Source organism: Vigna unguiculata, chromosome 5 (assembly GCF_037176805.1).
Source record: "Vigna unguiculata cultivar grain cowpea cultivar isolate G323 ecotype 2 chromosome 5, ASM3717680v1, whole genome shotgun sequence".
In the NCBI taxonomy this organism is placed as follows: Eukaryota; Viridiplantae; Streptophyta; class Magnoliopsida; order Fabales; family Fabaceae; genus Vigna; species Vigna unguiculata.
The window spans coordinates 53351901-53366377 of NC_140796.1; the positions used below are offsets into that span (position 1 = coordinate 53351901).

General features: G+C 28.2%; 1 protein-coding gene across 4 annotated transcripts; it reads left to right on the forward strand.

Annotated features, from left to right (window-relative positions):
* Positions 1-8737: 8737 nt before the first annotated feature.
* LOC114185171 (serine/threonine-protein phosphatase 7-like) lies at positions 8738-14432 on the forward strand. 4 transcript variants are annotated; one of them, XM_028072738.2, is made up of 12 exons: positions 8741-8976; positions 9125-9318; positions 9424-9474; positions 9573-9737; positions 9847-10413; positions 10640-11107; positions 11651-11794; positions 12382-12486; positions 12797-12862; positions 13528-13728; positions 13939-14010; positions 14101-14432. In XM_028072738.2, the coding sequence occupies exons 2-12, from the start codon at positions 9163-9165 to the stop codon at positions 14167-14169; spliced, it is 2064 nt and encodes a 687-aa protein (XP_027928539.1). In that variant the 5' UTR covers positions 8741-8976; positions 9125-9162; the 3' UTR covers positions 14170-14432. The 4 variants fall into 4 exon arrangements, 3 of the variants coding, with proteins under 3 accessions (XP_027928539.1, XP_027928540.1, XP_027928541.1); XR_003604756.2 differs by lacking the exon at positions 14101-14432 and having other exon boundaries at positions 8738-8976; positions 12797-12948; positions 13939-14016; XM_028072739.2 differs by lacking the exon at positions 8741-8976 and having other exon boundaries at positions 9566-9737.
* Positions 14433-14477: the final 45 nt, after the last annotated feature.

Here is a 14477-nt window from a genome sequence, read left to right on the forward strand (position 1 = left end):
TTAAAAATTTTATAATAAAACAGTCACACATTTCACTTTTATTATTTTTTTTTCTTCATTATATTTGTAGTTTCTACGACTAAATATTTTTTACTATTCTTAATGTTTTTATTTCATCTAGATATTCTATATTACTTTGAACATGACATCTTATTCTTAATAATAAATTAGCCACTGAAATATTTTTTTATAAAAATAGTTTTAAAATTATATTTTAATTTACCATTTTCTTCACTTATTAATTGTAATTAAGTTCTGCAAAAGAATTTATCATCATTATCTATACATATATACAATTCTTAATATTTATTTACACCTAAATACAATTCTTAATATTTGTCATTTTTAAAATATCTATAACATATTATATGATGAGTCGGAATATTTATATTCTTAATATTTATCATTTTTATTGATACTTCTTTAAATTTTGTATGAATTATATATTAATATATTGTAGATATTTAAAAAATACAAAAACACAAAGACTATCTCTCATAACATAATATATTATAGATAAATTATAAATATTAGCAACTCACAATATAATACATTATATATATATATATATATATATATTTAAAAACGTGGATATAATATACAACTCACAATTTAATATACTGTAGATATTAGAAAATTAGATACACAAACACATTAACACCTGAATTCTCTCTGGTTTGTAATAAAGGCATTTATAATTTCTTTGTATAAAATTTAATCAGAAACAATTTTTAAACTTTTTTATTTCCATTCTCTTCTAAAAATGTGATAAAACCTTGCTTCGAAAAAAGTCACTTAAAATTCAATGTTAAAGTTTGCTCAAAGACTACACTCGTTCAGATCTCAACCCACTTGCCTTTAAATAACACTCTTACACAATTTTTTAGGCATTCACTTTATCAACCTTTTACAATTTTGTCTTCATCATCAACTTTCACTCATTTTAATGTAAAAGTCTCTCTGTACATATGATTTTTCAAATGTTGACTTTTCTTCTTTCAAGTCAACTATCCCTTTTACAATCAATTTAATTAGCTAATCAAACAAACCAATAAAAAGAAATACTCACTCATACTAGTAAGCTTTAAATAATAACTAATTGGATTTTGTTCAAATAAATTTGTTTTAATAATATACATAAAAGAAAAAGTGTTCTAGTGTTCATAAATCTTATATCTTTTATGATTTATAATTAAGGATAGTTTAATTATATTTTTTTTTAAGGTTGAATATGTTTTTGGTTGTCTGACTTTTAGTAAAAATTGAAATTAGTCTATTTTTGTAATCTTGAATCAATTTAGTTTCTAAATTCTGTAAATGCATGAATTTAGTTTTTTTAATCAAATTTTATTAAGTTTATTTGACGTTTCAAACACATTTAATTATAATATTTTAGTTGATTTACTCTGTTTGACTCGTGTTTGCTTCAATGTTAGCCGGTAAAAGGGAACATGAGTCAAACATTGTAAACAAACTAAAATATTATAATTAAATGTGTTTGAAACATAAAATAAACTTACAAAATTTGATTTAAATGATTAAATCCACACATTTAAAGACAATGAACTAAATTGGTTCAAGGTTTTCAATAACTAATTCCAAATTTTACTCAAATTTGTAAGCCAAACACATATTTAACCTTTTTAAAATTTTTTAAAACCTGTTTCAAAGATGAAATTATAATGAAATTATGACTTTAAAAAAATATTTTAATTGCTTTAACAATATTATTAAATCAAATTGAAATTTGAACATTAAAAACAAACTGAATTTGAAAACAATTTAAATATATCTTATTCTCTGAATGACTTTGAGAAACAAAATTGTAATAAAATTTCAAACTCTTATTTAAAATTAGATGGACGATCTAATAATATAATTTCAAAAAATTTGAAATAAAATTAAAATATACAAAATTAAATCTTTCTTATAAACATAAAATTCAAAAATATTATATAAAAATAAAAATATATTAATTTAGATTGGAATTTGACTAGCAAATTATAAATGTTTAGTGATTGGTACGTGGTGGCAGTGCAGGAGAGAACATGCAGTACATTAATTATGGTCATGGGATTATGTGGTTGAAGATTCATCTACTAAATCTATTCATCAACCAAATTGTTATGCCAAATAAATGGTCTCAAAAACACACAAAATTCTCAACTCCATCACATTACCATGTGATCGTGCTTTAAACATTCCGACACCAACTTTGACCTTTATTGCCAACAAAAACCAACCATTCATGCATTCCGTGTATCTATTATGTTCCAACTTATTAGTATTTTACTTGCATTTTAGATCAATTTAGCGTTTTGAAATTTACCGAAACTAATAGAGTTTTTCATTTCAATATTAAAGAAAAAATAATAATTTTATCACATAATTTTTATAATGGTTTGAAGTCTTATATCGACTAAAAATAATACAATTTCATAGTATATAACGGGAGTGCAAATCTCACCTTATAAATATGTGAAATTGAGTTTGATTCAAACTTTATTTCTTTACATGATATCATTATCAGGTTAAAACATATTTTAACCAGATTAATTAGACATTTTATTCCATCCACATTCACTGTCAAACCATTAACATACCACTAATAGTAAATGAGTTACAAATACAATTTTGTACCAACTTATTAGTATTTTACTTGTGTTTTAGATCATTTTATGCTTTTCAAATTTACCCAAACTAGTAGAGTTTTTCATTTCAACATTAAAGAAAAAAAGAGAGAATAATTTTATCACATAGTTCTTACAATGGTCGAAAGTCTCACATACAGAGATAACACAATTTTATAATATATAACTTATGTGTAAATCTCATTTTACAAGTTTGTTTTGTAGAGTTTAGTTATACTTAAACTTCACTTATTTACATGGTATCATAGTCAGATTAAAACATATCCTAACGAGATTTATTTGACATTTTGTTCCACTTGCTATCGTATCGTTAACAGACTATTCATTTGAGATGAATTACAATTATAGTTTTGCTGGATTGAGTCAAGTTTTAACCCACTTCTTAACAATAACAAAATTTATTATTAGTATATCAATACAGTGTCTTCTTACAAATTTCAAAAAAAAAAATCTTAGAACCTATTTGAGATTTTTTAACAAAAACATAGACCAAGGGAGTATTTTAATCAAAATATTAATGATAACAGCAACATAAGAAGGTAAAAAACAAAATAAATATTAATTATATGAAATTTTGTATGTTCATCATAAATACTAGTAATGATGTGTATTTTTATGTTCCATTTGGACGAAAAACGGACTTGATAAAGAGTGAAAGAAAAAAAAAATGAAAAGTGTAATTGTGTCACTTGCAAGAAACAGTAAAAAAATTGTACTTTATTTGATTTATGTATAGAAAAATTAAATTAATTAATTAATATAATAAATTATTAAAATATATTTAATCAAAATTCAATAAAAAAGAAGTATGAATTAAAATTAAAATAATTAATGATAAAGTAATTATTTTGTAAAATTAAACATAACATTTAAAACTTAAACAAATTATTTAAATATTTAATTATAAATTATGCGCATTTTTCTATAAGTCAATTAAAAAAAATAGAGAATAACACAAAATTTGCAAATACAAAAATAAATTCTAGATATATTAGGTAAACTTTAGTTTGAATTAATGTTCCGCTTAGATGGATTAGGTAAACTTTATTTTTGGTCTTTTTACGTACTTCTTCAAATTTTATGGCGGTGATGTAAAGGAAAATTTGTTATTTGAACTATGTCAATTTATGCGTTGTTCACTATTTATACACGTGACAAAGTCATTAACTTTACATTAACTATTTTAAACATGATATTGGAATTAACTTTTAATTAAACAATCATATATAATATTATCCAGAATATATAAAATTTAAACTCAAGTTATTGTAAAAAAAAAATCATATTATTGGAAAATTTGTCTCTAACAAATCTGAATCATAAACACATCACTAGACTCGTACACTCAAACCGTAAACTAAATACGAAAATTCAATTTTGGAACTAAACTCATAAAATCCATAAATCAATTCGATTTATAAATCACAATTTCTATTCACAACCTATAATTTCAACCCGTAAATTCAACCTATAAATTTGATTTGTTGACTCAACTTAAAAATATCAATAAATTTTTAACATTTTTTGATTAAATACATTAAAATGATTATGACGTACTAAACAAATAAACAAAACCAATAAACAGTTTTATTTTAACTCTTCCTATCCCCAAAAGCTCAGAAACACTTTTGGCTTTTGGACCTCGATCAGTTTTATTTTATACATAACCCATTCTATTAACAGGGTAATTTTTGTATTACTTTAATATAACTATATTTTTATCTTAACCGCGTAAACATAATGAGAATAATTAAACATCTAACCGAGGCGGCAAAATAAAAAAGAAGGCCGGCAGAATTTATAAATTGGTTTTCCATTGCTAATTTTCCTTTCACACTTATATATCGCTACTTTTCTTTAATATAGTTTTTTTTTTTCTTGTAAATAATCTGTTTTTAAGGAGAATTGTTCTACGTAATTTTTAGGGTTAAATATATTTTAATTCCTAAATCTTAACACAAAATTAGAATTTATTTTTATCTGAAATTTTAATATAATTTGATCTTTAAACTTTTAAAATGAATGAATATTAATGTATTATAAAACATGAAATTATAGTTTGAATTGTTTACACAATTTGACACATTTTAATTTAAGTATCGGTCATAAAGATATATTAAGAAAACATCAGATAAAGAAGACTATCCAATGAAATTTTTTTTTAAATTAGGAATCAAAATATGTCAAAATTTTGGATACAAACAAATTACAATTTCGTATTAAAATTTAGAAGTTAAAACATATTTAACTTTAGTTTTTACACAATAAAAAATATATAATTTTAGTACAAAATCTTTTATGCTATATGAATTTTCATTTAAATTTAGTAAAAATAACGTTAACATGTAATTAATTTAAAAATAGTTTATTATTAATTTATTTTTTGTTTTGTAAATTTAAAGGCACGTCAACTTAAAGAAAATGTTAGACTCGATAAAAATCTAAAGCAATTTTAAAATCGTTAGTCATAGTTTTATAACAAGCATAGATGAAAACGACATACAAAATGAAAAAGACACAAAATAAAAAAGAATTTAAACATTAAAATATCTAATTAGTACAAGATAACAATTCAAAAAAATTCAAAATTTTCCCAACAAGTGGTAAAAACATGTAAAATAAATGGATTTTTTTAGTAAATGAATTTTCAAAAATATAAGGAAATAAAGAAAATTAGTAGATGGATTTTATTTTTTTTTGAGATTTTGATCCTTCAATCTCTATCAACATTGTCCAACATATTTCTTTCCTCATTTTAAGTATTTTTTTTTCCTTTTTTATGTTTTTATCCGATTTCTATTTCAAAATTAGAAGCTTCTCAAATTTTACTCTACAAAAGTTTTGTGTTTAAAAATAAATGTCTCTTACTTAAATGTAAGAAATTTCCTATCAATGCTCATTTTACTAAAACGTCTATTTATTTATTTTCTTTTTTCAATTACCTTTTTTTACACATCATGAAACTTTGGTGTGTCCTTTCCTTTATATTTTATAAATGTTCCCCTATTGCTTGATACATATCAAACGCATAAAGCAAATTATTAAAAACTAAAAGGAAAAAAATTAAAACCTACTCAAAAGCCTCACTATCTAAGATCATGGCTTTCTTTACTTTAATATGACAATAATAAAAAACAAATCATGACTTAGAAAAAGGAAAAAATATGTTTTAGTTTCTGAACTTCTCGTTAAATTTAATTTTTCTCGTAATTTCAAATCGACGAATTGATGTTGAAATGTTTCTAAAATATATAATTTGTTCACTTTCTCAGTTTTATGGTGGTAAAAAGCTATTTCTAAATATTAAAATCAAACATATACACGGACTAATTAATCTACTTTAAAAAATAATTTTTAAAACTTGAATGTTCAATCTCCACCCTTAAATAACGTATTGCTTTGTGATATCATTAAAAAAAAACACAATCGAAATCGTAGGGAATACTCATCCAACAGTAGGTTTATAAATAGAAAGTTGCGTTTGCGTTGGGATTGATCATCACTTTGAGACAAAGTCAATTAAACGATTTCAGGGGACAAAGAATAACAAGGTCAATGAAGAGGAAGACACGTTTTGGGTTATGCTTCATTATTGTTCTCTTAGTTTCTCGTACGTCTATAGAATGATGTTATGTGATGTTATGTTCCATTGTTTTTGTTGGGTTTATATATATATATATATATATATATATATATATATATATATATATATATATATATATTATGAGTTATGTTTATAGATATTGAGAGATTGTAGTTTCATATGATTATATGATATTAGTCTTGTATATATAAGATATTTAACACCACTTTTACTCCAAAATCTTGAGGCAATGGTATTATGAGTATTTATTTTTCTCATATGGTATAATATATTTCCCTTCAGGTGTATGATAATCCTTTTTGGTTATGGTTATGCGGTGAACCATCAACTCTGATATTACTGATAAATTATATATATTTTTCATATGAGTTATAGGATTGTAGTCATTATATATATATATGACATTAGTATTATACATAAAAGACATTTGACACCAATTTTACCCCAAAATTTGAAGAAAATGGTATTATGAGTTTTTATTTTTATATAGTATTTAATTTTGTCTGTTATATCCAATGTGTGACTTTTAACTCACTTGAACTATTTTCATCGTTTTTATTTTTCTAAGAACTTTAGTTATACAAAAAATATTGAATATAGTGAAAAAACTATATTTTTTATTTTAAAGTTTCTTTATTTATTTACTTTTGAGAACGAGACATGATGAGTCTTTATTTGTTTTAAGAGAAAAAAATTGAAAGTCTGTTACTGAATATGGATCTGATTAGGGTTTTGTTGCAGAAGAAATGATGGTGGTGGAGGGTGAAAAATGTGAGAGACGAAGTGTTCTGTTCCCAGAAGGATGCATTGAACCAGTTGGGAGCCAACAGTGTGACTATCTATGCAAGATCGGAGAAGGTTTACTCGGTGGCACCTGCAACAGTGATCAAATATGTTATTGTACCTGTTGAATTCAATCATTCACCATTACTAAATACACAATCAAACCCTAATAAACCTAGTTTGTGTTCATGTTGAACGTATCTTAATTAGGTTTTTAATTTCCCTCTGGGGAGAACCAAGAGTGGATTAGGGAATGATTTCACTCGTTTTTTTACAATATTAATACAAATATATATTTTTATTCTGAATAATCAATTGAATGTTAAAAGGCATTTGCAAACTTAAAAAAGATAAATAATTAAATAATTTGTATTAATAAAAATAAAATTGATAATAAATTACGTATAGTAAAAAAATATGATTACCATGATTGTTAAGGGGTTATGAAAAAAATTCTTTTTATTAATAATTACAAATTCGTAGATTATTCAGAATCATCTGATAATAATACATGAAAAACTGGAATTCACTATTGGGCTAACTCATAGAAACAAATGGGTTATAATAAGGAAGTTTTTTTCTGCACCTTCTTAATTTTAATTACACCTCCATGTAATTTTTTTTGTCTATTACTATTATACACGAGATTGGATTTAATTCAGCATTCCAGATCGCATTAAATTTTCTTGCTAATTCAACATATAAAAATGTTTGCATTTAAATTTTCATTTACATAAAAACTATGAAATCTAACTAATATCGAAACATAAGCTACACAACAAGATCGCATTAAATTATTATTTTATAAATATTATAATTGTCAAAATATGTTAATTTATTTTATAAATAATTTGCTCATTTTATTATGTGATAGAAAAAAAAATATTAGTTTTACTCAGCCTATCCCAAGTTAATATAATAATTTTTAATAGCAAGTATAATAAAAGGGACCAACTTCATTCCTCTAACATACATGTAAAAAATATTTCCCAAACATATTGTCATCTTCTTAGTATTTACATAAATAAAAAAACATATATTTTTCAATATTTAAGTAAATGTATAGAAACTTATTATGAATAATGTTTAACAAAAACAACTCTAGTTTTTCAAGTATGTTTTAAGTCCTTACAAAATTTAGTTTTCATCACTCATTGTTCATGAGTAATGTATATAAAAAGATATATTATGTTATAGCAATCATCACTTTTAAATAATATATCATCCATCATTTTACATTTATGTTATCACTAAATAATAATATAATTAAATCCATTTTAAAATGTCTTACAATTTATAAGAACCAAAATTAACATCTCTTAAAACTAATGTGAACAATAGTGAGATTTATATAAACTAAAAAACATTGAACTCAATGCATTAATATGGTCATGTGAAATGGAAGAGAAGAGAGTCATCAAAATATATTAATGTTTATGGATGTATTATAAAAAAATGTTGAGAAAAATTCTTTTGTAGTGCGTGACAGTTGGAGTACAAAGGGATTAAAACTTAAAAGCATTTAACAAATTACATAAATACATTATTAAGAATTGTTCACACAAATAAATTGATATTACTTAAGTATCATTTGATCACAAATATATCCCAATTACAAAGATAAAATAGAATTGGAAAGAAACATTTATCACAAATAATAATTAATAATATAACTTCTGCCTTTTTTTTTGTTGCATTATCAATTTCCATTGATCCATAAGCATTAGAATCAGTGAATCACCAGAAGCAAACCCTAATTTTCTTTCTTTGGGGGAACGTACATCGCTTGCCCAGGATAAAGGAGAAGACTTTGAAGTTCCGCTCGCTGCGATACCCAAATCGGGGGCATTCAAATTTTCAATTTGAAGAACATTTGTTATAGAACAAAAGCAGAAGTACCTGCTAAAGTGAAGGAAGAAAGGTTCTACCAGGAGTGAGGTTATGCTTAACCTGATTTACCACTTCATTCCTCATATTTGGTCTTCATTGAACTTTTAAAGTTCTCACCTTTCTATTGTCTAACTATCTTCGCGTTGGTTTGAGTGAAAATATTCATCTGGGGTATTGTCTTCGTTACATGTGTCAGTTAATGTAGTTCTCTCTTCGAGATTGCCGGCTCTTATCATGGACCACCAGAAAGAGAGAATTAAGAGTGGGTGTCAGAAGATTTTGGAAGGAATAAATTCAATGTCTCTGGCAAACTTGGATGACCAGCAAGTGCATTCTTTAGTGATGATGAGAGAAATAGCACGTGGGGTTGTTGATGACCGAGATAGAAAGGTACTACAATGAGAAATTTAGCGGCTGCTATTACAAGTGTGTTCTTTTACACGTTTATCTTTGTCCTGCTGAACATTACCCTCATAAATTGGATGATATTTGCAGGTGACTAGGAGTGATGTCATCACTGCCCTGCGCTACAGCATTGAGAAAATGGTTCACAATGATACCTTTGAGTTTGAGAGTTAATTCGTCATGGACTATGTCAATGTTGATGTTTGTCTCTCTCTTGACTGACTTGATGCAGTTTGCAGGTGTGTGCATCCAGGGATATCATTCAGATATTAAGTAGGATCTCTTTTGAAGGTTTGGATGACCAAAGGATGCATTTAGTGACGAGGATGAAAGAAATTGCTCATGGGGTTATTGATAAACAACCTCAAGTTGCAATAGCTAGGCCTAACTTGCTTGCCGAAGAAGTAAGGGGTTAAGGGGTTAATTCTGCTTGCTGTTTTCTTATGTTTTAATTTGTTTCATTTTTGTCTGGACTTAAGATTTCTGTTTAAGGTACATTGATCAGTTTTACAGGTTGGCTTTGTGGATGAAGGAATGCAAGATAGTCCGGTGGTTGAATCAGCAAAGATTTGCAATGGGGATGCCCTAATAGACGGGGCACAGAGCATGACTAACGAAGATGAGATGCTGGATGTAGAACACGTTTTAAGGTTTGATAATGGGATGGATGAAATACAGGAATCTTTGTTACCATGCTTTGAGCAATTTCTTATGTGGCCGCCTAATGATTGCGTCACCATAGAGTGGGTTCAGGATGTGATGGTCATCCTTGAGCATGCTTCACAGAAGATGCTGCCATCTGAATTCTGTCATGTTGTGCCCACCCTTTTGGTGGACAAATTGACAGGTGCTGCTTGCAGTATTTTGTGTAAAGAACCAAACTGTGTGGAGATCAATTGCCAAGGAGAAGATTCAAGAGTAATTGTAGTTGGCGATATTCACGGGCAGATTCATGATTTAATGTTTCTTTTCAAGCATGAAGGAGTGCCCTCTGAGAACCAGATTTACGTTTTCAATGGAAATTATGTAGATAAAGGAGCTTGGGGAATTGAAGTATTTTTGGTCTTACTGGCTTGGAAGGTAAGGTGATGGCTGCAAAACTTATTATATGCTGAGATCCTTCATGATTTTGTTGGCGGTTGTTGCCTTGGTGTATTCCACCAGGAGGAGAAAAAAGGTCCCAGAAGATATTGTTTAGAAATATTTGTATGTCCTAATAACTGTTATGATGGGCAAATAGAATACTTACGTATATATTACACACTGAGTATTTATTAGTATGTAAAGGCTGTTATTGCATATTCAGGTATTGATGCCTCACAGAGTATTTCTACTTCGCGGAAATCATGAATCGAGATATTGCACTGCGAGATATGGTTTTAAGAAGGAGGTGTGGGCCAAATATGGTGATCAAGGTGATGATGTCTACAATAAATTCCTAGAGTGTTTCAAGGAGCTTCCATTAGCTTCAGTTATTGCCAACTGTGTTTATACTACTCATGGAGGACTTTTCCGTAGCATACATGCAGCCCCTTCACAGAGACTAAAACGGAATAAAGCACATAGAGTGGATCTTGGCTCTTTAGCTGAGTTATATAAAGTTAAAAGATCCTGTGTAGATTGTCCTTATGAAGGTCCTAACATATTGTTGAGTGACGTTCTCTGGTCAAGACCATCAAACAGGTATGGTCTGAGGGATAGTACAGGTCAAAAGTTAGGTTTATGGTGGGGTCCTGATTGCACTGAGGCATTTCTAAAGAACCACAATTTAAAGGTAATAACATTCAAAATGATAATTTGACTATAATACTGAATGCTTATTTTCTTTGTTGTTTGATGTAAAACACCACTTTTCTCTTTTACTTACTCTGTTTAAGCATAGTCTGCCTTCTTTTCTTATTTTTTTTATATTCCTATGTTCAGGAAATTTATTTGTTAACTGAATAAAAACATTATAATCATTTGTTCCAGCAAGGAAATTGAATTATTCATGTTTTTTTTTTTATTTGTACACATTTGGTGTGCTAGTTCCTCATTTTTGTTTTCAAGAATTGCCTTATACCAGGGAGTAATGATCCTGTTTATATCGTGATTTTTTCGACTTTAATTATCGGGAATGCAATCACTAAAATACCACGCTTGAGCTTAGTGTTATATTTTTGGAACTATTATAACATATTGTCATCAATGATACCTGTCATAGCACAAAATGGATTGCATTGCATGCTTAGATTTGTAAAAAGGAATCAGTGTAAACTATTATTTGTCTTATTACTAAATAATATTACTCTTAGTAAATATTATTTTTTCTGCATAGCTGATTATCAGATCACATGACGAACCTGATTCAAGAGCTGGTAAAGATGATGATCTTGGGGATATGCTGAGAGGATACAGCATAGATCATGATGGAGAATCGGGAAAACTTTGTACACTTTTTAGTGCTCCAGACTATCCAAAGGTTTGAATTTGCATACACAAGTAGCATTTTTTATCAATATTATTAATTTATTACTGGTTTTAATTTTCATTTACGACTATACCTATATATAATTGTTATCTAAATAATGTTCCAAACACCATGACTTTAACAAAGGTCATTTAAATCACTATGATTTGTGTTGTTTCAACTTCTCAAATCTCTGTATATTTTCTATTAGTATATTTTGACATATCTCGGAGAATGGAAGTATTGGTTTTAGAAGTTGGTAAATTATTTAATTCATAGGTTTGTTATGTTGGATTTAAATCTATTTATTCTGCTCGTTGCAAGCACGGGACTAACATTATGTTTTGTAATTAATTTATTAAGTTGAATTTTAGTGATATATTTTGTTTTTTACGTCTGATAGTTTAGTTAATGTATGAGATATCATTACTGATGTTGGAGTTTAGTGACATGTGGTGTACATTTCTGATTTCACTAGTAACTCTGCAAACAAGAATTGTTATACAGACAGTGATTTTAACACTTTCAGACAGTTCTAACCCTATGAAATCCGCAGCATCCTAAACATTATATCTCCTAAAAGCTATTTTATGCTGCAGTTTGGTAAAAGGAGATGTAACAATAAGGGGGCATATGCCGTATTGAAGTCACCTGATTTTGCTAGTCCTTCCTTTCACTCGTTCAAAGGGACAGAAAGACCAATGGTACAGAATCTGAATGACTTGTTTTCTTTTCTACTGAGGGATAGTGAATCAAATACAAAGTGGGGATAGCCTCAAGAAAATGAGATTTGTATTGAATTTGGAGAAGATTTAAAAAACAAAATCTAAGTAATCAATCTGGAAAATTGTGGTTATAAGCAGAATTTATACACTAAAATAATTTAATTTATGTGAGGATTGTTACTTTAAATGTTTTTCTGCTTAGAATATATTCATTTCATGCTAATTATAGATCAGAAAATTATTGAAGTGTTTTTCTTATTTACTGACTTTTTTATTTCTTGCTTCTCAGGTGGATCCCTATGTTGATTTTGGTGCTAATAACATTGATTCGAGTAAACTAGACTCTTCTCAAAGTGTATGTTAGCAAATAGATTTTCCAAGAAGTGCTCCTCGGCTTTCCTTTTCATGTGATAACTATAAGATGAATGAGTATAATTGCATGTAAGAACAATGGAAATTCTAATAGATGTAGACAATGTTGTGCTTCACATATTTCACATAATTTTTCCTTTGGGCAGTTATTATCAAGCTTTATGTTCTAAATTGTACATTGTGTTAGCAAGAGTCATTTATTCAATTATTTAGTCTCAGGTTTGTTGACATTTAAAGTGGTATTATTTATAATACTTTGTATTTTCTTGTATCACTGGATAAAATGGATTCTTCCCACGTGAGTTAGAATGCTTACCTACTAAACCTTTGTGTTTGAAAGGTGAGATTGAAATTGAATGTGAATTTTATGTGTCTGTGCCCTTATCAGCCTGAATTAAGTTCTTTTGTGTCAATATGGATAAGTAGTATTCTGGTGTTGGAGTTAAGAAAATATATGGGAAGTAAACATGTGCAGCCAACCATGCTAATTTTTATCACTTGAAGCTCCATTTATTATGTGTCTCTATAACTATTTCATGTGTCAAGACTTGAGATGCCGAAACATTTTCTCATAATCATTATGTCATATTGCTGGCTAGAGGTAGAAACACTGAATCAGCTTACTTCTGTGCTGACATGAATGCACAGGCTTCAACCTCTACCCTTTCTGCTTCTGAAAGATTTTATCCAGAAGGGATGAGACCCGAGTTTGACTTTGGGGCATTAGGTATATACAATGCCCCATGTTGGAGTGTCGAGCTTCCTGATGGATCAGGTGGTACTCAAGTTGTGGAGGTTCCAAGGGCATCATCATTGGTGGAAGGGTTACCCCTGCCTCCAAACATACAGGTAGAGTGTGTCATTTATGATATACCAACAATATGTGTGTTAACACGAATTTGGATTCTCTGCTGAATTTTTCTGTGTTATTTCTGTCTTCAAACATGAATGGTCTTCAAACATAATTCTTAGCATAGGACAACACCAAAAAATCCAGTAGAAAATCTAGACTCTGATCACATGGTTAGGGCTAAACTAAAGTAAAGGTTCCTTTTGCAGGAGCCACACAAGGCTGCTTATGAGTATTTGTTTGAGCTAGTTGCTGGGCTGAAACATATGATCGTAACAAGGGTGAGTTATTATGATCCATGCCATTGTTTGTTGTTTCTCAAATGTCTCTTTTCGGAAACTGAGTTGGTTTTTTTTTTTTTTTAATTCCAGGAGACTGAGAACATGGCCCGTGTGTCTGCTTTGAGAAGTAGAGCTAGGAAAAGAAAGGGTCAGGGATAGCTCAGACATGGGGCACTGCACTGCACTGCAGACAGCACCATGTGACAGTGCTTAAATTATCTCTGTAACATGTTTAATTGTCCTTTTATGTAAGTATTATTTAACTTGGTAATTCTTGCTTCAATGTAACAAGTTTTAGCTTTGGCTCTCTGGTTTATGTGTCACTAAGTTTTTGCATTGGTGTTGAAAGCTAAAGTAAACTTGGCTTTAGTATATTATTACTGCATCTTGGAATTACAATATGTCACACCAGTTACCTACCAGTATCAAGATCTTTAGGACTATTTGATAAATTGATGATAGGTAGG